The sequence below is a fragment of the Hetaerina americana genome, unplaced genomic scaffold (assembly GCF_022747635.1).
Source record: "Hetaerina americana unplaced genomic scaffold, ioHetAmer1.1.p SCAF_10, whole genome shotgun sequence".
In the NCBI taxonomy this organism is placed as follows: Eukaryota; Metazoa; Arthropoda; class Insecta; order Odonata; family Calopterygidae; genus Hetaerina; species Hetaerina americana.
The window spans coordinates 39,946,362-39,971,561 of record NW_027286070.1 but is presented as its reverse complement, the minus strand read 5'-3'; the positions used below and the strand labels follow the sequence as shown (position 1 = coordinate 39,971,561).

The 25,200-nt window shown below is 35.5% G+C and overlaps 1 protein-coding gene across 3 annotated transcripts; it reads right to left on the bottom strand.

Annotated features, from left to right (window-relative positions):
• Window positions 1-7,737: 7,737 nt before the first annotated feature.
• Polr2M (RNA polymerase II subunit M) lies at window positions 7,738-19,149 on the bottom strand. Of its 3 annotated transcripts, XR_011703004.1 has the most exons (7): window positions 18,914-19,149; window positions 18,528-18,800; window positions 15,574-15,717; window positions 13,918-14,236; window positions 11,990-12,185; window positions 10,407-10,549; window positions 7,738-8,410 (listed from the first exon to the last, which is right to left on the bottom strand). XR_011703004.1 is itself a non-coding variant. In XM_071597539.1 (6 exons), the coding sequence occupies exons 1-6, from the start codon at window positions 19,060-19,062 to the stop codon at window positions 8,370-8,372; spliced, it is 1,122 nt and encodes a 373-aa protein (XP_071453640.1). In that variant the 5' UTR covers window positions 19,063-19,148; the 3' UTR covers window positions 7,740-8,369. The 3 variants fall into 3 exon arrangements, 2 of the variants coding, with proteins under 2 accessions (XP_071453640.1, XP_071453651.1); XM_071597539.1 differs by lacking the exon at window positions 10,407-10,549 and having other exon boundaries at window positions 7,740-8,410; window positions 18,914-19,148; XM_071597550.1 differs by lacking the exons at window positions 7,738-8,410; window positions 10,407-10,549 and adding an exon at window positions 10,651-10,673.
• Between the last annotated feature and the right edge of the window lie 6,051 nt (window positions 19,150-25,200).

Genomic DNA, 25,200 nt, shown 5'->3' with positions numbered 1-25,200 from the left:
ATCTTCACGGCTGAAAAATGATTCAATACTTGTACCTTTTTCAAGCTTTAATTAGAAAATTCGCAAAATATGTATTTATATTAAAGGTGAAAAGAGAGAAACACACTAAAGCTGTATTTAACACAGCGCCATATCCCTCAGATCGTCTGCGGAGTTATATTCGGAAGCCATGTACAAGATTTCCGACCCTTAGATGATAAAGTAAGGTTGAAATAACTCTAGCAATATATGTACAATGTATCTGGCGTTACCTTCTTCCTTCTCATCGGTAACTTATCTATTGTTGCCGTTTGCGTATCGAAACTTTGACTTGGAAAGACCTTAAATAACATTCAAATTCTTAAAAGAAACTAATGAGCATTTACATTGACCCTTACTGCTCGATCTAGTTCGCAATAAAATATTTTAGCACCTATTGTTTCCATACTTATGTTATTAGTCGTCCAAAATATTCAAACATACCTTTTTATTTAACTTACTTAGTCATACAAGAGTATTTAATCTCTAGATGGAGTTAGCCATCCGATTTTCGACAGGGACCGTAATATCCACTATAAGGATCGTGTCCCCTTCGCGGAACACCAGGTTGGGTCGAAGCCTGGACTCCTGGCCGGGGACCATCGTGTCCACAGTGACCTCCCATGAGGGCAGGATATATTCCAGCAGAAGCTTCTGGATTCTAATTCGGCGGACGATTCGAAGCTGCCTGTGGGCGAGGCACTGGTGCAGGACGTGGACTAGTCTTTTCCGTCTCCTGTATGGGGAGCACATAGAGTCGACCTCGGTGAACGAACAAGAATCGCATCTTTATAAATTATGATGACACAGAGGTAATGTTAATTTATCGGACACATTTTCTACGGCGGTATGCTCTATCGTCGAGAATTTATCGGTTGTCTTCGCGATTGGGACGTCTATCCGTAGAGAGGATTCTTTCCAACGCGTATAAACAAGAGTACATTTATAATTATAAAATACTTTCACTAAGCTTATAAAATGATACATAATATCTCATCTATTATAACGTTTATCTCATAAATATTTAAAGCTAACAAATACATGTATGCTTTGAAAGGTCCCCAAAAACTATTGCATTGCCATGAGCTTCTACAATATGAACACTATTAATGCTAGGCACACTATTTCCTCCAACTTTTCATGCCTTATGTATACCAAAATATATCGTTTATAACATTTAAATATGCGTTTCTAACAGTCTCTCTTCCATCAGTCCTTTTCCCACCATCCAACATCTACAGTCTTCTTTAAAACCGATCCAGAATAACTTCCTCTTTTCACAACGATACCCAACACTCCTTTAGGTGCCTTTCTCTCTGTCCAGCTTATTTTTTCCTTCCTCCTTCATGTAAACAACTCAAAACCCTCGTCCTCTTCCCGAAAAGGCCACGTTTCGGAACACTCCATGGGGGACTAAAAGTCCCTCCCCGGTAATCCATTAAGGTCCCTTCGCGAGGTACGTCGCCACACCCGCTACCGCGCCAGTTCAACCCTGTTATCCTCTTCTTGAATGAGTTATATTTTCCGACAATAGCCGTTAATTTATTTATGACGTAACCGCCGAGAAAATGAAGTGACCTCCCTCGTGTTTCCCCGTTAATTATGAAATTCATACAACATTCCGAAAGCCTAAATTAAATCGGGTGGCAGAATTTAATTAAACTTTCTCGTCCATAAGAGAACTCTTAAAGGGGAATATATCAATACCACAGTCGTACTTTTGCTATACCCATTACCAATTATATGAGTACTGTGGAATTTGGATGGGAATAGATTGCGATGATGAATGCGCTGATTGAGATGATGAATGACACGTCCTCAATACGAGGTCAGTTCAAAAAGTATCGCGAATTTTGAATTTTCGCCGGTTACATATGTTTCATTTTTGATATTTTTGTGGCGTTATGTTGGTACATATGTCTCTCACTTATGCCGAAAAGTTCGGTCATTTTGAATGTTCAGTTAATTGTTGACAGCTGTTTTGCTTGGACGTGTTTTGGCTTGTCTTCGATTTTTGCCTGTTTCAAAAAATGGGTCAAAGAATCTGCACCAAATTTTGTGTGAAAAACGAAATTAAGTGCGCGGACGCATTCCAAATGTTGACTGTGGCATATGGAGAAGCTACCTTGGACCGAAGCAACGTTTATCGGTGGTACAAAATGTTCTCAGAGGGCTGAGAAGATGTGAACGACGAAGAGCGTGCCGGACGCCCGAGCACTTCAACAACAGACGAATACAGTGATGAGGTGAAGAAAATAGTATTGGCCAATCGTCGAATCACCGTTAGAAAATTTGCTGAGGACCTAAATATTTCAATTAGCATTCGATTTTTACCAATGATTTGGGCATGACACAGGTCGCCGCGAAATTTGTACCAAAATTGCGTAATTTCGACCAAAAATAGCAACACATTAACACTGCTAATGAGGTGTTGGACGCTGTCCGCGACGACCCAAATTTGCTCTACAGGGTCATAACTGGTGACAAATCATGGGTTTATAGTTATGACGTGGAAATGTCCAATCATCCCAATGGAAGCTTCAGCACGAGCCAAGACCGAAAAAAGCGCGCCAAGTTCAGTCGAATGTGAAAGTGTTGCTTAAAGTTTTCGTCGATTGCAGGGGCGTGGTCCATCATGAGTTCTTGCCACAGGATAGAACGGAAAATAAGAAATATTACCTGCAAGTTATGCGCAATTTGCGCGAAGCAATCCGCCACAAACGCTCGGATTTGTGGAAGAACAAATATTAGCTTTTGCACCATGGCAACGCCCTTCTCACACATCGCTACTTGTGCGCGAATTTTTGGCCAAAAACAACACACTAATGAACCACCGTATTCCCCAGATCTGGCCCCCGGTGGCTCTTTCTTGTTCCCGAAACTGAAGAGGCCTATGAAAGGACGACGCTACGCTACGATTGACGAGATAAGGACTGCATCGAAGGAGGAGCTGAACAAGATCACAAAAAATGATTTGTTGAAGTGCTTCGAGGACTGGACAAAACATGGCACAAGCGTCTAATATCAATAGGGGATTACTTTGAAGGTGACAAAATAGATATTCATGAATAAATAAATCGTTTTTGAAAAAACACAAAAGTCGCGATACGTTTTGAACAGACCTCGTAAACCATGAACACAGTAATCAACGTGAAGATCAGTTTGGTAGGTGATTGTAGAGTTCACCCAGTACTAAGCCCGACGGAGTGTGAAATTCACATAAGGGCATGGGGCAGAGAGGCCTGCAGGGAATCGAACCCGAGCCTTCCGGTCAGAAGTCCATCCTTCTACCCCTGGACATTCGCGCCCCAACGTCCTCAATAATCGACAAGAAAAAACCGCCACTTATTTTTAATCACTTGAGGGTCTCGGTATAATATCTATGAACTACGTCAACGTATTTGGGGCATACGTGAGAATTGTAACTTACAACCACTAAACGCAAACCTTTTCCTTGGCAAAACAGGGGTAGGTCGGTTCAGGGTTAAACCAAGCCAGAAGAAAAAGGCCAGCTAAGGGCCACTGACCTGGAGGAAATTCATTGCGACTAAATGGACTGGAAGGGAAACTCCATTCTATTTAATGCCATTGTATCCCTTGGACGCTTCACCTTTCCCCACGGAAATGGATACGTCGCGAATCCTTTCCGCCTGAAGAAGCTGAAATTCTTTTAACAATAAAAAATATAAGTATCCCTTTCCTTTTGAATATGGTGATATTTGAATCTTTTAGTGGACACATACTTTGGCATCTCCGGTGAAATAATCTTCCATTTGATTCTACCCTTATTATCTGAAAGAATATAAATTCTCTCGTTCAGCAGGTTAAAGCAAAGTCAGGAAAACCCGCACCTTTGACATCTTAATAAACTGTTGATATGATTCTCCATGACTGGAATAAAAGTGGACACTGGGAGGGATTGGACGATGAGAACGAAGGAGATAATAAAAAAGTGTTTCCTCTAAAACGAGAGTTCGTGTCATACTAATTAGCACATATCTTTAGAATTGATAAAATAGATGCTCAAGACGTTTGTCCCTTATAAAAATGAGCAGCACCAAATTTGTACCGCTATTTTTTCCTGAATATTCACAGTCGCCTAATAATTTTACTCATGTCTCTGCTGACATCTTTGATATCCTGCGCGCCTCTTGAATCCCGGAAATCCACCAACGGCTTGCCATCAAGTTCCCCGTGGAATGAACTGTCAGAATTTACCCAACAACACATGACCAATTCCTTTCAAATCAGGTCGTGACAGTATTAAAGCCAAAATTTTGTGAACACTCATGGTGAAACGAGGCAAAACCGGGACTACAGGAATTTTTGATTAACGAGTTTTTAAATACACCTTCTAGAACAGCAAATAAAATATAAGGGAGAAAACGAGGAAGTTTTGAGAGGAATTTCAAACGTTGCTTCAACAATGATGCATCCTATAGGCTTACCAATTTATTTTTATATTAAAGACATCTACATTTTCATATTAAAGTTTTTGAGCAGACGAGTTATATCAATGAGTATAGACTAAAAACAAGGAAATATTCTATGAAAGCAATTTTGTGCATTATGGCACTCCATGCATCAGACAAAATTCTGACCATAGATATAAAATAAAACCAAGAGTTTTGGCGGTAACTTGGAAACTATTGACTCTTAATTATTAATTTCTGCTGAATAGTTTGGATCGATGAAGGCATTTTAGTGTAGAAACTAAGTGGTAAAAATTGAATCAACACATGGAAATTAATTACTTTCAAGGAAAGCAACCCAAAGATTCATTTTAATAGAATTGTAATTCTTTAAGAAGGTAAGCCATGCCATTTAGCCAATTCTTTGCCAATTACGCCATTCAGTTTTCCTGTACGTCCTAAAAACGAGAAAAATTTTAATAAATTCACACCACTTTAGTTTTGAAATGGAAGAGTCCAAAGGCACCACCTGGGACTAGAACTACAGACCGTTCATTGAGCAGTGGGTGGGGTCGTCTTTGTTTGGCTCCCATACCCTCAGAAAAATAATGAAATGTAAACCAAAGAAGTCAGTCAGCCCAAGATTAGTTTGATAAATGAGGATAGAGTTCCTGTCATGTAAACCATGAGTCAGTGGTACAATACGTGAAATTCACACACATCATAAGGGTAGGGAACCAGCTCCTTTTTTTTATGCCGTCGATGTTTCACCAGTAAAAAAAAATCATGCTGGTTGGGTGAGGCTGTCCACAGTCACAATGGGAGTCGAACCCGGGACCCTCAGTCGAATGCCAAAAGAACTACCCTCTAGGCTACCATGCACTGAAAATGAATAGTGCATATGTGTTTGATTGCAGGAGGTCAGCGACAGGATATTAATTGAGCAAATAAAAATAAGAAATGAGGAAGTATACAGAATAACAGAGAAGGAAATAAAATGCATATATGAACCTATAGTTCCATGAGGAAAAGATGAGCCAAATTGATTGGCCATATTTTGACACAATGGATTTGATGGGAACGTAAATGAAGGGCAAAAACTAGATTCGAGAGAAAAATGGGTAAAGACAGGTAAAAAAAAATATTGTTTATAATAACAGCAAGATGGAAGATATATCAAAATGAAAGATATTTCAAAATCCATGGGGAAAACAGGATCTACAAGGGGCAAAAATACAGAAAAAGGCCAAGAATGAATAAAGAGTCATAGATATCACAAGATAGCATTACAAGAAAGTATAAAGAAATTTAAAGAATGAAAAGTATCAGGCTAATTTGAAGATAAGCTAAAAGCTATTCCCTTGATTGATAGCACAAGAAATGCTTGGGCAAGTGGCAACAGGCAACCAAACTTGGTACTTGAGAACCACTAAATGGAATGGTAATTGTTTACCTTATCGGTATTTATTATATTTTGGGCAGCATTGGCTCTTGAACTTTGAAAAATAACAAAACCAATGCAACAGTTCTGGAAACGTCTACTTTATTCGCACCCATATCCTCAAACTGCATAGTTTTTACTACAAATGATTACAAGCAGGCTCTCATTTTATCATAGCATACATAATATAGAATTTACTTCTATATTCTGTATTCTAAGAATATTGAATATGAAGAGAAATAAAAATGTGACCTAACAAAGTATCCTCCACTGGAACAACCAAAAGCCGCTGATCTTTTTTTCTTTCTCGTGTTGCAATAGGGTGAAATATTGTTTCATGCAGCCATATCATTCATAGCAATGCACTAAATCATGTATGTATTCTATGAAGAAAAAAAAGTTATACAATTGTTTCATTCAAATAGAGACAATTGTTGGAGTGAAAAAGTTTTTTTTTCGCCTACACAAAAGACAAGCGTAAGTGCTTATGTTCCACAGTGCGAAGTCTCTTACGCAAATAGTTAAAAGTCACTATGTATGGTGCCTCATATCAATGCTGAAATGATGACTGCTGAGAGGGCTGAGGGTATGAAATCTTGTACCATAGTAGTAAAGAGCACGACAGCATGGTAAATAAATCTCAAAATTATTAAACTAGAACATAAATCCATGTAAGCTATATTAGAATTAAGTCAATCCACTTTTAGTGCCTCATAACACTGCTGTGATCTCTGGGTTTTACTAACTGCCTCAGAATATTTGGAAATTTACTTATTCTCTAATCCCATACAATTTTTTAAAGATCATGATGGAGGATAAAACATATTAAAAATTAAGTAATCAAAATTACCAACGCTGGTTGATTGGCGGGTCCACGATATCTTATGCCCTGCTCCTATTTGCTTATACCAATTCTATGACAAAAAGCTAGCCATCAAATCACCATCATGTGATCACTATAAGTATTTAATGTAACATGATTGGCATTTATGACGGTAGACATATTACTATTCAATATACTCATTCAGCTGAAACCTGAATTAGTAATAATCAAAATGTTCACAGATGATTGCAAAATATCTGCAAGAGATTCTGGAGTGAAAGGAATAACAGAATCAGATGTCAAAGATGGGATTGGTGGATGACCACAACTATTCGTGCTTTTATGAAAATCTGCTAAAACATTCTTACTTTGGTAAATGTGAGAAGATATTGAGGACTGATGTGGACAGGAAAGTTTGGTAATGCCATTTGCTTTAGTGCCTGAGGTAAAATAAGATCAGTTATTATCTCCCAAAAATATCTCAGATTATAAGTTATTACCATCGCAATTCTGTCAGCTATGTGCTTCATTTTGGCAACATTTGCAAAAAATAGGGACTAAAGCAGCTTCATGAATGGCAAAAGAATGACTGATCTTTCTTGAAAGATGAGTGGGACTGCTTGAGGGATGCCCAAATATTGAAGGTTTTGATAAGAAAGCAATTAGATAGCGTTAAGAGTGAGACAAAAACTAAGAGCACAGTAAGGAATGAAATCTTCACACCATATAGGTAAAATTTTTCCTACTTTCCATTTTATTACACACAAGCACCATCCCCTATGGTGCATGGGTGAGACCACACAATTCACAGGGGGAGCTAAGGCTAGATGACTCATACTTCCACAAGGTAACCACCGAGTGCCTGAAATTAATATATTTCCAGTTTTCACATTTTCTCCCAACCCTAAGAGAAGCTTATCCCCAACTAATGAATGCACGCTGAACTCTGGGGTGAAAAATTCTGAAATTTGAAGGAGGAAAAACTTTAAGATATAACAATTAAGAAAGAAAAAAGTACAATTTTACTTTAATTGGTATACATCCTATTTCCCATATATGTGAGACAAAATGGTCACTATAACATCACTCTTCAAAGCAAAGGCATACTGGTTACTCTAAGTTCCTAAGCTTCTCTCAGCCAGCTGTTTTCATTCAGTAATTCAAGGAAAAATATAACATCAGTAATTCATTCATACTCTTTTCAATTAATGACTAAATCATTCCATTATTCATATAAGGTAAACCTTACGCTAATTTATTTCCACCTTTCCTTTTATATGAAGCCTATATTTATACACTTAACAACTGGCAATAATGGCAACAGATCCAACTTTTAAAATAATCAAAAAATAGAAAATAAAATTTGATCCTATTAGCAAAATCACAAAGAAGAGGAAAAATACATGGCAAAGGGAAATTAGGATAAAGATATACAATAACTCTTATTAGGAAAAATTTTATCATATATATATTTTGACATATAAAATTATGATTCACATATCATTTTTATTGCAACAATAACTTCCTCCTTGAATGAAGTCATCAATCCCATTGTGCTCATACTGCAAATATATGTTTCCAGGTTCAAAAACCCTTAAATCTCTTTCTATGATCAGCTTCCACTTTTTCTTTCCGACAAGCACCTGAATCAACTTGACAACAGCATGCCTCTATGTCATGAATTTCCTCCATGAGATGAACCAGCATCATCATTACCTGTAACATATGATTCAATACTTATTTCAATGGCAAATCATAATAGAAATACATAAGGCAATCATAATATCACATATTCATATACTTGTCCAAGTCCGATAACATTTTTAATAATTGAGCAACCACTAGTAATGTCAACAAATATATCACATTATTTTTTGTGCACATGGCCTAAGTTGTCAATCACATCCACTAAATACATACTTCCAATACTCTCCTTTATATAAAACTAACAATGTGTCAATTACAACTAATGCATCAAGGGATTTCAATATCAAGGACTTAATATCAAAGGGACAAACATGTGAAATAACAGTACGAATTTGAGAAAAGCTCTCTGAATTTCTTTATCTTTACATTTAACTTCCCAGAATTTGAGAATTTGAATCACAAGCAAGAAATCTCTTCACACCAAACACCAATTCATGATGAATGAATTATAGAATATTTTAGGTTTTCACTATTAGTCCATGTAAATTCATTTCAGTCAAGTCAACATTTATAATACTTTATTTATAAAATAGCTCTTATTGGTCATGAACATCTACATATCAAAATCTTTTTAAATTTAAATTCATTATACAATCTAATAATTACATGACGTGATTTTAAATGACCCAGAATGAAGAAGATGAGTGTTTGTCAACCGAAGAAAACAAAATTTCATTTCACAAAAATAATCATAAGCAGACCAATGTAACACAAAGTTAAGCAGTACGAGGGCAGTTCAATAAGTACCCGTGTTTAACGACAAAGGGCGTTCCTGAGGGAAGTTTATGTTATCATCGTGATGCCATCTATCAAACGAAGGTAAAACAAATTTCAGACTGATTTAAAGGTTAGTTTGGATTGGGCAGCCATTCAAGTAGGACATGTTTCATGATATTCGCTGGATGGAAAAAGATGGAAAAAAAGATGGAAAAAGATGGAAAAAGATGGAAAAAGAGCAGTATCGTTCGGTAATTCGCTTTCTGTTTTTGGATGGGAAGAAATGCGAGGATATAAAAGCAAAGTTGGATGCTGTTTATGTGGACACTTTGCCATCTATGAACACAGTTAGATATTGGTTCAACGAATTTAAACGTGGGCGAACATCTGTTTTTGATGAGGAACAACCAGGACACCCGGCAGACATGGTTACTGAGAAAATCATTCAAAAAGTCCACGCCATGATTCTCGATGATAGACGAACGAAAGTGCACAAAGTAGCAAAGGCCATGAGTGTGTCGACCGGAATGGCAATTACTATTTTACATGATAAGTTGACGATGAAAAAATTGTCGGCCCGATGGGTGCCGCGATTGCTCACGGCTGTCAACTTCATGAACTGCATGAACTACATTATGGATTGCTGCCAGACCCCCCGTATTCACCTGATCTGGCTCCCTGCGACTTTTTCTTATTCCCTAACATGAAGAAATGGCTCGCGGGAAAAATTTTAGCTCAAACGAAGAAGTTATAGCGGAGACAGAGGCGTATTTTCGACAAATCCTATTTTTTGGAGGGGTTAAAAAAATGGACGAAATGTCAGGAGAAGCGTATCTTTCTATAAGGGGACTATGTTGAAAAATGAAAAAAATGTTTGTGAAAAAATTATTTCTTCATTTTTAACACGGGCACTTATTGAACCGCCCTTGTAGTACAAAGTAAGTTATGCTCAAGGTAAATGCTTTAAAATGGTAAATTATTTTATGACAGACTACTTCAACATTTAATTTTGCTATTTGTGACTCATCTTCAAATTTAGTCATTATTACTCATTAAAATACATCTGATGACACATAGCAAGTAGAGACAATAAAATCTACAAGCTATGAATAAAACTACAAGAATTATTGAAATAAAGCAGGCACCTTTTGCTTTAGCAGAGTCAAAAAGCTTACTACGACAGGCCTACAATGCTATATTATCTTTTTTGCATTTAATAATTACATTTTAAATTAATGTGGATTGCGCACATGCAGCCGTAATACATTATATTTCACCAGTTAACTACCTCTGATGATAATTCCAGCTAAGCAAGCAAGTTTGGCATCATTAAAACACTTCTTGGTTTAACTAAGTATTTCACATGTAGGTATCATGATTTTTTAATCCTTGTATTCAGCTTACACAGGTGTAAATAATGTTTGCCGTTTCCTAGAATATATAACTATCAATTACAATAAAAAAGCAATATCTTTTTAAATGATGAATATCTTTTTTCACAAATGAGCATCAAAGGCAGCTGCTGCTGATATTTTCTCCTGTTTTCAACATCATTCTGTAATGAAAGAATGGCAAATACCTCAGTATGCATAACCAGCATATTCCTAGAATCACCATAAAGGAAATCGAAACGATTTCTCTTTCAATAATATGTAAAAGTACATGGCAAAATGCTCATACTTCCATTTCTTCAGCACCAGTAGTATGGGATACTCCTTTAATTCATTTTCTACATCACAAGTGTATGAAGAAAAAGGAAAAGTGTTTTCCTAGGTGAGCAAGAAAGCAGATTTGGCTCACCTTGACCATCCTTGTGGGTCCCACAGAAATAAAAGTTAAATGGAAACATTCTCCTTTACAAAGTGTTATTAGAGTAACCTCTTTGCCAAAATGCATTATATTTTTAAATATGAGTGATTCTCCCAATCAAAATACCTTTGAAATCAGAACTATTAAATTCTATTGGAAAAACAAATTATATAAGTTACTCACACAAAAGATGAAAACATTCAATTGGAGGCTGTATGATATTTTTGATAAAGATCAAATACTTTCCAAGCCACAATTTGAAAGAAAAAATGTGTGACACAAAAGTAGCAGAAAAACATTCCTTCACCAAAAATATTCTCATACCTAAATTTAATGTGATTTTAATTCTGGAAAGGTAACAGAAAATTCAGTCTATAACATCAGTAATAAGCCACCTTTGGTGAGTTAATCTTCGCAAAATCTAATATTGCAATTGATACTGATTGCCTTGCAATGATATTCATTCCAAGTTTTCTTCAGTTTTGCATTAATTTATTTTTCTGGGTTTTCACTTTGTGCATTGAGTCATTTAGACAATTAATGAGGGCTTGGCCTGAATTCCAGGGAAACTTTCTGAGAAAGCCAATGCACGTGATAAAAACCTTGAAGATACGCTGAGATCAATTCAGCCATTAATAAAAATTTCATAGTAATCCCGTTAATTATATCACTCAAAAAACAGCATTTATGAGCATACACACATATTTATTTCAACTTGAATCCCAAAGTCAATTTTTTACACCTCCCCTCTATAAGGTGAAGGAGGAGCCTGATTCTAAAAAGTACAAACTTAATAAAAATAAATCACAAAAGCCCACGATGAATCCAGTATCTCATGCAGTGAAAATTGAAACATGACGACCTCTGTGTGAATGATGAAGTACCTTTAGCAATAAAAATATTTACTATTTAACCAAAAGTAACTTCTAACTAGTACTATATATATGCAACTGATCCTAATAATTCAAATTTTGACATTTTTGATATGGTACCTTACTGTATTACACACAAATTGAGAAATAGCAATGGTATTTCCCTGGTACAAGTATTCTTGGTACTTACAATCTACCACAGAGTAAATAATAGCCACATCCCTCTCTGGCTCTTCATCTTCATCACCACACTCTTCTTGCTCTTCCTTCTTTTTGTCATTTTCTTCTTCATCGTCATCATCATCATCATCTGAACTAACTTCTTTCGTTTCCCTGTATTTTGTAAAGCTTCCCTTCTGTAGTTGCTCTGCTAGCCTAGCCATTGACTGCTCACAGATAGAGAAATATATTTTATTAATTTAGCATGTTACAATACAGAGATAGTTCAATTATTGTTTTTAAAAACACTTTTCCATTCGGAAAAAACCACAGTATTCAACCTTTTAAGGTTGATTTGATAGCTCACCAATACTAAGCTCAACACAGGACGTGAAATGTACGCATTAGGGTAGGGGGCCAGTTCCTTTCCCTGTGCCAGCTATGATTTCCCAGGAAAATCTGGTACTCAAAAAATTACACAGCTTGGGTGAAGCTGAGGGTGCCCATTGGCATCCACAAGAATCAAACCTGGGCCCTGTGGTCACTATCTATGTGCTCTACCCAATGGACTTCCAAATCCCAATTTCATCAATATAGCTACTCAAAATTTACTAGAGAACTAACGATGAATTATTAAAGAGCTACAGTCTTTGAGAATTTTGAAATTTCATACTTATATCAATTCACCTCCAAATCAAATTTGTATTCAAAATATAAAATTTTCACAACAATTTCCCCACATCTCAATGAAAATTAGACTGGATACATTATTTCATTTGAATTGCAGACATTAAAATGAGGTTATTTCTAAATAAAAAGATGACAAAACAACATTTGAACTTATGACCTTCCCTTTTACACTTTGGTTCGAGATTGCTGAAAATTAATTATTTAAATGTTACTACAAAATAAAATAGCTAAAAATATGATACTTTGCATATTCCAAATAATTTTTAATTTTATCTGTTTTTAACAATGAAATTACATGGTATAAATCAAAACCAAAATAACCAAACTGAATATTGGTTCATAGGTAAGACTGGAGCTCATTGCATGTGAAAGGCACATCAACAGGGCCGTTTCTTTTCCTGTACCATTCCTCGTTCACCAGGCAGACATGGTACCCAAAAAATTAAATAACTAGAGTGTAGTTGAGAGTGCCCTGAGTCACCAAGATTCAAGCCTGGATCCTTACCTTAGATGCCAAACCCTCTACCCTACACATTATGATCACTCCATTTTGTAAACACCAACTTAAATTTATGAAACAATATTTTAACAAAGAAACTAGACAAAACCTGCTTTAACCAAAAGCTTGCTCATGCAACATGTTACATGGTTTACCAGTATTAAAAAACAATGACTGATTAAAATTTTCTTTGAGGGAAATAGATGTCAAAAATAACAACGATATTGAACACTGATTAAATTAACTGGGGTAATTTGATCATGGTGACTCACCCACTACACAAGCTTAAATATCACAGAAAAAAATATATAATCCACAAGTAAGTTCTGTAACTTGGTACCGGAACATAGCATATAATTTCTGATTTTCTGGGTAAGTATAATATAGATAAAAAGTAGAAATTTGGTAGGACTTATGTGGCACAAGGCTTTTTCACTGAACAGTCCACAGAATTCAAATGTTGCCATGCACCCTGTGATTATGCACCTTGCATGTTTGGCAAAAAATTAATATCTTCAAAATAGAGTATAGTAAAGAGTTGAAGAAAAGAAAATCTAAAAAAGTAACCCCAATTTGTGCATAAATAACTTAATTATTCAATATTTAGTTTTATCTCATTAATGATGAGCTTTTAAGCCTTTAGTAATAACCTAAAGGGTTGCAAAATTGAAATAAACTTTACAACCTATATTTCTCATTGGTTTATTTATGAAAAAGCACAGCTTAAAAAGTTTACTAAAATAAATGCAAGAGAATGAAAAAATTATTACCTGTTTAGTTCTGGCCTCAATTGTCTTCTCAACAGCTGCTTTCTCTAAAGCAAATGATACCTCAACATCCAGCAGCAATGTCTTCTCATGTACGGGTGGTAGTGGTGTAGCTTCAGTGATTTCCCAATGTCTAACCCTCTTTGTCCCATCTTCTGACAGTGTACTATCCTTCCTATTTCTCTTTTCTTCCTCCTCCTTAACCACGCTTGCTTCAACCTTTGGCAAGACACCTCCACTATCCTTAGGATTGTGGCCATCACTCTGTGAACTGGAACTGGGCCTCTGGCTTGGAAAGGGGCCACCTTGTTCTTTTAAAGTCCTGGGAAGGAAAGTTATTCCAGTTCTTCAAAAGGTATGTTCCTTTAATGGTGGTTAAATCAAGAAATATTAACATGAAATGAAATAATTAATAATTGACTTTGTAATTCCACACACTTTATTTAAAAACACGACCCAGGTTTCAACGTTGAACATTGTCATCAGGTGGTCCTCATAGAAGCAAGCTTGGTATATATACCTTCTGATCGAGGGAGGGGGGGTTGGTCAGAGAGGGAGAGTAAGGGAGGGTGGAGGGATAAAAAGGTTACAATGTTCCTGGGAGGAAAAGAGAATTACATTTTCAGTGTCAATCATTGACTTGGAAGAGTGGTAGGTCTAGGAATAGGGAGCGGGAGGGATACAAAATTTTGTTGGCAAGTTTATCCTTGCAATTGACACATTTCAAAATTTCCAACAGCTGCAAAGCATCCAACTTTTGACCTTTATTTTCAAAATGAAGAATTTAAGTCACAAAGCCACTTTTGCGGTCACTTTCGATGAGGTGCTTTGCAAATAGGGATGTTATGTTCTTATTTTTTACACGTTTGGTGTTCCTTAATCCTTTCTTTAAATTTTTGCCCTGTTTGCCCAATATACTTCCGAGTTACATTCCATACATTGTTATGAATTAAAGAGCTCAGAATGAAACAAAATTTCGGTTCACAGGACCATCAACAACTACAAAACTTGTCAATGAGTGACTACATCATATTTCTAGGATAAATGTTTCAGGAAGAAGGGAGAGTAAGGAACAGGAGTAAGGTAGTCGGTGACATAGAGGGGAGAGATGGAAATACCCAAAGACAACCGAGAAAGCAAAGGAAATTAAAGGAGCATGGGGGACCATATAAATGGAGATGTAGAAAGAATGGGGAAAGAATAAGCTGTAGTCATTTTAGAGAGGATGGTGGCAACTAGCTGGTACCCTGGTGGTAGAGAGGCAGGAAGCATACAGAAGGGTTGGGCGGGAAGGGGACATAGAAGGAACAGAGGCAGAATGAGGTATAAGTGATTCTAAGGACATTATCAGAGAAAGGTTGTTCAACACAAAACTAAGAGTGGAGGGTGGGGGATGGGTGGGCATAGCACTAATAAACTTGTAGAAGAGTGCATATTTGTTTTCTTGTAATGACAAACTTCCACAAAATTTTGCCTGAAGCTGTTGAATGTACTCTGTACTTGTGCTATTGCATTTGCAGCAAATATTCTTCATGGGATGATACCTACCTATGATGACCATACCTACTTAACTATACTCTGCAACTAACCACAGTAAGTTTGATAAAACCCAATTATTTTCCAAATAATGAAATTATTTCATCAAATCCAAATGCTTACCTAAAGGGCTTAAAGCATGCCTTAGTACGGCGGCTGCTTATTTCTGCAACCTTTAAACCCAAGTTTTGGGCATAAGGATCTTTAATTGAATTTATTTCTTCTAAATCTTTTTTTGTAACTAATTCTTCTGGAGGTTTTAACACCCTGTAGAGAAAATATTGGAAAAACTAGTGCATTAGTAAATAAAGATAGAATGTTTAAAATGAAACACAAAACAAGCACATTTATACCTTTACTCAACAAATATATTTATGACATATAAGGTGGCCCTCTTAGGAAGACACATAGAACTTTCATAAATGAACAATAAGCTGACAAAATAAAAATGAATTTGCTGAAAGAGAATTTTGTAATCACAGTAAGAAATTGAATGGAAATCAAACACAGCATGATTAATATTGGTAACACTCATTCTATGTCTAAGTATTGAAAAGAGGATATCAGCTCTAAAGCACCAGCTACATTAAATTGACACAAATTTATGCAGAACTCATAAAAAAATGGATGGCAACTAAGTTTTCACAGAAAGCATACTGCAACAATAGTTTTTCACATGACTTGCCAGTTTGCTAAGTTTTGGATTAGCCACCTCTTATGTACTACATATCATTTGGACTTCCTCTTGTTTGTCCATTATAATTTCCTTTTGTTCTTTGCACCTTCAATCGGCCTTCATACTATTGACAAATCCTATTATCTTTCTTCTTCCATCCCACTTACCTAAAATTCTCCCAACTATCATAGCCTTTAGCATCCCACTTCACCTCTTAACATCAGCTCTTTTGGCTTGTTCTGCCATCTTCAAATTTCACCAAACACCAAGTTATCTTCTATCACCATATTTTAAACTATTTCATTAATCTTCCTGTCCATCTAACTCATTTTCTCAGTTCTCCAAATCAAAACCCTCCAATGGATGCAAAACCTCTTCACAGTTTTACGTAGAGTGCTTCTGGTACATCATGGCAATTCTCATACCTTTTTGTAAAGCATTACTACTCTTCCTTGTCTCTGAAATTTCCCCATATCCTCATACTACTTTTTAAATTAAGTTGCCTTGACCCCATAGCTTGCTATCTCCAATAATTTTATTATTTATTTGAGCCCCATTTCAAGCACCAATTTGTTACTCATGTACATGGTTATATGTGAGGACCTAATGGAAATAATTTCACTTTATCATATAACTTGCTGAGCCGACAAACTTTGAACTGCCTAGCAACCAATGAACAGTTTAGTTGAAAAGTCCTGGTAATATTAGCCTGCCTCACTCCCAATCCTGATTCCATCCCCTTCACCCTTATGGCCATCTGATTCAAATACAAGTTTTAAAAGAGCCTCCTATCCTCCAGTTCACTCCTATTTTCCACAATAATTTCCTTTGAACACTCTACATCATTGAATAGCTTCTCACAAAGCACACAGGATATCCTGATTATATTTCATATTCTTTTCCACTAATTCTCTCATCACTACATCGGGATAATGCATTCCTCTTTCTAAAACTGATTTTTGCCAGGATGGTTGTTTGCACTATTTTGAAACCTTCTATTGATAATATTTATAACTTTGCAGCAAGTAAAATTATCATCCTATAGTCCTCATATGAAGCTGCTTTACACTAGTTCTAGACAAGATCAAAATTAACACAAGGCAATCAAAAACAAAATAGCCAAGACCGCAAACTTGATTGGCACTAGGTTTGTTTAAAAGGGGGGGAGGTAAAAACAAAGTTACAAGTAAGGGGAAAGATAGGGAAAACACCCAAGTGACCTAGTGTGTGTTCATTATCTTTCCCTTGTAACTTGGTTTTTACCTCCCCCCTTTAAAAAAACCTAGTGCCAATCAAGTTTACGGTCTCAGCTATTTCGTTTTTCATTGCTTCATGACCGTAGGTACGTTCATTTTAAATTTACATCAGGCAATCTTCTAGCCAAATTCTTTCTTCATAAATACTGTGCTAAGTTTAAAGCATTCTTATCTATTTCCCTAGGCTTTTTAGTAAATTTCCAGACATATTATCCATTCCTACTGCCTGCTTTTCATCTCTATCTTGTATTCCTGGACCCCAGTTTCCCATGTCTACGTCACATTACATACTTCTAAACTGGTCTTCACCAAAAAGTTTCAATGGATTCTTTCCATTACCCTTGAATCTCCCCTGAATTTATTAATATCTTCCCTATCTTATGTCATATGGTAAGTATATTATTCCCTTGCCACCTCCTGCAAATTCTCTTAACTTCCTATACAGCACTTTTACTTTTCCTTTTATCAGAAATTTATCTCTCCACAAGAGAGACCCATAAAGGTTATTTGCAGTGTCACTACAAGCCCATGAGAAACCGCACTTTCAATCCCTATGAATACTTCCCATACTGTGGGTATACATTCTCCATTGTCTCATCTATGAAGAAATATTTCCCCTCATTCTCCACCAATTCCGAGGACCACCCATTATGATACTCAAAGAAAACATAACATATATATAATGGAGTAAAGTAACATTTTACTAAGAGGGCCCTCACGATGCAACATCGATTGTCTATAATAAAATAATGTTTGACTTATTTTATTTAAGCTTCAAAAATGAAATGAAAACTTAATTGATACAAGGGTATGCTTCTACAGCCAGTCTGAGTTCCCAATAGCTGAAGACATACTCACTTAATCACCTACGCAAAACAATAAGATTATATTATTCTATTCATAAACAACTTCATAACTGGCAATAATGAATGTTTGTAATTGATCAAAGTGAAACTAAACCAATATTAGAATTGGTGGTATAAGTTCAAAAACTACCCCCTGTCATGCAAAATATCACATTCTTAAATGAAATGCTCATTTCCAGATAATATTTCAAAAATCAATTGTGTTCCACCATTCCTAGCTGACACCCTATTACCATGAAGAAACACAAAATAGATTCACTTAATGCTTTGTTGACCAACCTTTCGATCTTTGTAGTTCTTCCATTCGAGGCAAGGATTCTCATCACTTTTGTTTCATCATCATCCCCTTTCAATGTTTCTTCGCAATCATCAGCTTTTCCCTCAGAATATTTTCCCGTCCACTCAATCTCTTCCACTGGGCAATTGATATTTAGCTTTTCCAGTAAAGCAGAGGTTTTATCAACTTCTTTCTGGCGGTCCAATTCTGATTCGATTTTACACTTAAAAGCTAATATTTTTTTGCCTTTATCTGGCAAGTGTTTAATAAATCCTCTGGAACAAGAACGAGCATATGACTGCAACTTTTAGCATTTTAGCAAAACGTAGGTAAAATCATTCCAATTAACTAACAACATTCCAAAAACGAAATAAATTGGTTAACGTACCTATTGCGAAGAAGCGAATTTTGCCTCTCCAAGAGCTCCAACAATTGCACTTTCGACAATTTTCCTAAGTCTTCGATATATCCTTGCTTCTCTTTTGGAGAAACTGATGTCACCCCTGGGATACGTTTAACAACTTTATTTTCAAACATGACTTTAGGGACTAAAGCTCTTCAACCTGTAAGCAAAGCTTAACCGAGCGCAGTATAAGTAAATATTATCACGACGACCGCGCCAAAAATACGATCGCACTGTCGGTGATGAAATTTAACTGAACCTAGGTGAACAGCTGAATAACTGAATTTCCGATGTGCTAATGGCGGTTGTATTAAGTTTAGTAGGGGCGGTTTTCAACGAAATTGTTTGTAGCATTTGTCGCAACTTTTCTAACATAAATTTTTGTTATATATTATAAAATAATTTTTATCTGTTCCTAGATGTGGTCTGCATGTGTACAACAAGTTAAATGAATGCGATGCACACACATTACGTAAGAAGACACATAAATACAAATACATGAATTCATTATTGGAATATAAAGACCTACTTAAAAGGTATTGGTGCAGTTTGCGTTTAAACTGTGGGGAAAGTGAAAGATTTCCCGTAGTTTTATTGTCAGACAATTCAAAAGTTTCGCACGTACATTGACAAATATAAACAATGACGAGAAAATTTTGTAGGCAAAGCAAAGAGAGAATTGCAAGAAATTGAAATTGCCCAAACAGCTATTGTTCCCAGTGATATAACATAGAATCATAATGGCCTATATTTGGAGCCTGATGGAATGGCGTGTAAATTACTCCAAATCATAATTCCATATTTCAGCTAACTAGGTATGTGTGCATGTTAGTCTGAAAGGTAAGAGCTTCTTTATTTTTTTAACGGGAATAACCCTTCTACGCAAAGAAAGGCATATTTTGGTTCCACAATTATAAAAAAAATTACAAATGGTTACAAACTACAGAAAGTCGCATACTCGTAAGTGAGAATTAAAATATAATTTAAAATTAAGGAAGAAGTTTGATTTGCAATACATAAAAGACATTTTCAGAAGGTATACAGGTAAGCAAACATACTTTGGTTAATTCAAGTAGACAAAATATTAATATTAAATAATATCCAAATTAAAAAATGGAAACTATTCATAAAGTATTTGTTACAGGCCAGATAATTGTACAAAAAGATAAATGTTAATAGCAGTTATTAACTAGACCTTCTGGCATCGATTAAGAAAATTTTCCCAATAGCCATGAGGAACAAATTATTGACATGCACAGATATCTACAAAGAAATAAATAGCACTCTAAAATTCTTTGGATATTTTTGATAAAAATTTTTTAAGGGACCCTGGGGAGAAAGAAAGTTGGTCAATATAATCAAAACTGTTGGCATCTCTAATAATCTGGCTGATAGATGAGTAGTAAGTGTAGTTTTGTGCATGGTCTATAAGAATTCATTGCCATTTTGCTACCTTTGCCTATGTATATTGGCACGATTTTTGCTCATTTAAGAGGGCTTGGGAAAATTCCAGTTTTTAGGGATTCATTAACTAAGAAGAGCAGCTGATCCTTAATAGCATTAAACGACCTTTTTATGACTATCCCTGGGATGCCATCTAATCCAGGACTAAATTTGTTCGGGAATTTATTGATTATGTTGGTCAGTTCCATGGCTGAACATGGGAATATATATATAATTAATTACATGAGTTAGGAATATGAGAATAATTAGCTGAATTGACTGAAACTGTGGGATTTTGATAGGATAGGTAGAAGTCATTCAGAATGGAGGCCATTTTAGAGTAATCTTGTACAGCATTACCAGCGGAGTCCTGCAGTTGAAGATCTTGTACATTATGTGGACCCTTGGATTCGTTAATAATTTTCCAAATCTCTCTAGATTTATTGTCTGCATTGGTAAGTCTATGGTTGTTGAAAGATTTTTAGCACACTGTAAGGTTTGGCGATAACTTCAATTGATTAAACTCTTAAAACAATTTTTGAGTATTCGGCATACAAAAGAAAAGGAATGTGCAGTGGTGATATTAGAGTGTTTCAATCCATCTCACGAGGTAGCTATTACAAGCCAACTTGGAACATAGACTGTCAATGTAGATTTCCCAAGATAGAGACTAATCCACATACAATTGAAAGAAATTTTTTTCAGTGGAGAAACTTCACATTGAGACATTCAATCTAAGCAGATGAGTGGTAATTATTTTCCTTTGGTGGATGTTAAACTATACAAATGTTATGTTATGATAAGAACCAGATTAGCATTTTATCATTTATTCATGGAGTTAGTTTTGTGGTTAAGTGCCATATGAAGAAATAAAAAGGTCACTTTGAATTAGTGTTCTCCTTAATACTTGTAAGTTCTTAAACCGTGGGATAATTCAAAATAATTTTAATACCATTGAAACATTCTGGTGATACCATCAATATGCAGATAGTGGTAAAGTGCTCAATGACCTACTCATGGTGGAATCCAAAAACATCCTAGGAGTATTATGAAATCAAAACTTTCACAAAGTAGTGATGTGATACATAGATGATCCCTGTTATAATGAGCATTAGTTTGTTTTGCAAATGCCTAGAAGTGTCTTCAAACCATTAATCCCATATATAAGGTATTTCTAGGTCATTATGAAGTTTAACAATAGGTGATTATTAAGTATGGGCCCCAATTAACCAAGGTAAGGTAGTCTGTATTCATAACATCCCACTTAGCATTGCAATGCTATAAATGAAACAGAATTTCTTTGTTTTAATAATGTTTTCTGGGACTAAATATTTTGCTTTGGAAGCTAGAGATCCTTTTCATGAAAACCATTTGGGAAAATTGATCAAGGAAAATTCTAAATTTCAAATAACTGGTTCAAATGACATAAACACATGTTTTCTGTGGCACATTTATCTCAATCTACATTTCCATTATCTCCAACAGGTTTTCACCTGGGGAATTTTTCTAATGACAGTGCTAAAATTCCAGTGCAACTCCGAATTAGAAATCTCACCTGCATGATTGAGAGTCATCACTTAATACATTTTACTGGTAATCTATCACCTTTAAATTTTCTCGAAAATTATATTTTTCATTTCTCCATTCCAAATATCTTACACACCAAGGTTCCTTCAAGGCACAAATTTCTATTTTACATAATCATGTAATTTAAAAAATACTAGATTTTTTTATAAATAATAAAAATGAACACATTTTTTTGTTCCATTGACTAACTGAAAGATTTTGACTCCATAATATATATATACCCTTCTCTTGCTCACACTTCAATCATGATATCCTCCTACCCATGCCCTTAGAGGTCTAAAGTTCTTATCAGCAAGTTTTTGCTTATTGATTTTTTTTCAATGTCTGTATCCTCCATATTTCTTGGGGGGTGGTAATCTAATTAAGCAAGGACTCTGGGGGGAGTGGAAAGAAGTTGCCAAATTGTTAAGTTTTCTTGAAGCAGGGGGGAGGGTAATATGGATCTTATCTAAGGTTCCTTGTTGCATTATTTTAGCCTTTGCTTATGAAGGAATAATTTTAATTATCCTTGATCATTAAAGAATATATTGCTCAAATACTAGTTACAACAGTCATTACAGTATTATCTTAGAATTTTTCAACCTGTGAACAGTTTCAAAATTTCTGTTTCACTTCATGGTAGGCATTGTAATATCACAAAAAAACAAAGTTTTATTTCAAAGTAGTGCAATAGCACTAATAACTATGTAAGAGGAGGTAATATATCTTAAAGATCCTTAGAAAGGACAGGGAGGCCATACCTAAATCTTACAAGCTTTAAATCTACTTCTACACTAACGATCAAACTTCAGAGTCAAATATAATTATGCTTCATATAATTTTCACTAGACTTTTCTTTACCTTGTGTCTTTGTCATCGACCTCATTGTAAGAAATTCTTTAACCACCTCAATATATTTTTATTAGGATTAATATTTTGTTAATTTCGTTAAACTTATATTTGTCTAAAAACATTTCCTAAATAAGTGAACTGTTCGCCCAGCTCTAGTTTCTACTCCCAATGTAAATACTGATACTGACAACATAAATACTTATCCCTCTTCCTTGATATGCTTTATGAACTCAGTTTTTTTATTAATTCTCATCTCATATCTAACACATTCTGTTAATTGCTTAGCAATGACTGTAACCCCTTGATGGATAGGCAAATTAAAACTTGTTTATCCATGCATCTAATAGCTTTTGAGCTCCCCACATTTTTACTTTCATTACTATCTCCAGTCTTTCCATTGCTTCTCTTAAAATTTTGTCTACGAATAATAGCTTAAAATCATGGCTTATAATTGACTACCATTTTTTCTCCTAGCTGATCACTCCCTTTCCTTATTTCTTATTTCCCACCTGCACATATAGAGTCTACGAAAAGGACCGGCTTTTTAACATGTCATCTATCCCACCAAAGTACTCCTTCTGCCATGAAGTCATTAACTGTGCCCAATGCGTTACACAAATACCTTCTTGATATCCACAAAGAAAATCAAAGTAACATGATGATATTCTACAATCCTTTCTCTCTATGACATCATTCCATTCCTGCCAATGCATCATCATTACCCCTTACCTTCCTGAACCCAGACTGACCAATCCCTAAGTAATCATTTCCTCTCTTCTCTTGTTGACAATTCTCAGTACCATCCTTTGTGTGTGTGAAATTAATTTTAAAGCAAAATTGTCCTTTTACTTTCAAATATCTTCATTAAGAAATGCAGAGCTTCATTAATTGCAAAAAATTACAACATATCTGGAATACTAATGCTGAATATAATGGTAGCAATCAAATGAAACCCCACTAGATCAGTCCGTGCACCAACAAGGACATAATCAACAACTGTATGCACCTGTGAATTGTCACTGCAGTTCTCCTACTAGTGATGACAGTATCAATACATAATAGCAGTGTTGCCACCTTCCGCACAGACTGTGTTATGGCTGGTGTTCAGTTTTCATTTGACTGCCTCTTCCACAACTATGTCTAGACGTAGCTGTCCACTGTACCACTGTTGCTATCAATTGTGTCAAATTAATTAGGCAACAGAAATTAAATGTTATAATTTTAAAACTACAGTGGAATTTTAGAACCTGAACTATGCATTCTTGAGAATTCGCTGTTTTAGTGTGTGAACGAAATGTAGAGAAGTAATAAAAACTACAAGAGGCATGCCCTTGGATATCAATTTACTTGTCCACACTGTGTGAAATCTAGCTCTGCATACACAGTAAGCTTGAAATAATGATGTAATAATCTTAAGGTTTTGCAGTAAATTACATTGTCGGCAAAAAAATGCTTGCAGAACCCCTCTACAAGGATATGTAATTAGCTCAGGAGTGAGTTATCACTTACTACCATAAACAAACTAAGTGACAGTACTGACAGGTCAATAAAAGCAAGTATTTTGCAGGGCTTTCCCTCAGTTATTTCACTTGTTTCATTTCTTCCTAAATGAAAAAATTCCACATTTTTCTCATGAAGAAGATGGAAAAGCGAAGTATTCCAAATGAAATGTGAAGTAGGGCATGTCATTTAAAGAATTAATGGATATCTTCATACAGGCTAATGACTAGATAGACCTTCAGTAACAAAATTAAAAGTGATTGAAAGAGCGAAGATAGGCTAACACCTATACTTGACCCCAGTGATTCCTATCCCCAGGACACCCATCAAGCCTCCACATTATGAGGGATAAACCCAAAACAACAGCTATCGATTTCTGAACCATCCCAGGACTCATGGAAATTCCTACTACGAGTCCACTTCCATTTATCCCTTTGTCAATGATCATTTTTATTCACTCTTATTGTTAGAAACAAAAATAAATTGCCAAATTATAAGGCTAGATAATAGGTATTTACCCACATGCAAAAATATTCACCAGGAAAGAACTCTGTGAATACAAAACAATTTTTGGCCTCCCTTTTCCAATGGGAAACACTCCTCAGAATGATTCTAATTACTGTCTCCTCATTATGAACGGAAATTATTGGGTGGTACCTTAAATTTGGAATTAATTTTTCTCAGACAATGATAATAAATTCCAGAATTTGGTCACATAGATTCAGGGAGAGAAACACAAATTTGTTAGATTTATAGGGATGAAATTATTCTGATTACTTAAGGTTCAACCTGAAGGCATTTCTTTCTCCATCACTCAAAATCAACACATTCACTTTCCAAACAGAACTGATAGCAACAGGAAAGAAAGGATTACATGTATTGAGTGTGCAAAGAAAGGTAGCATTACTGCT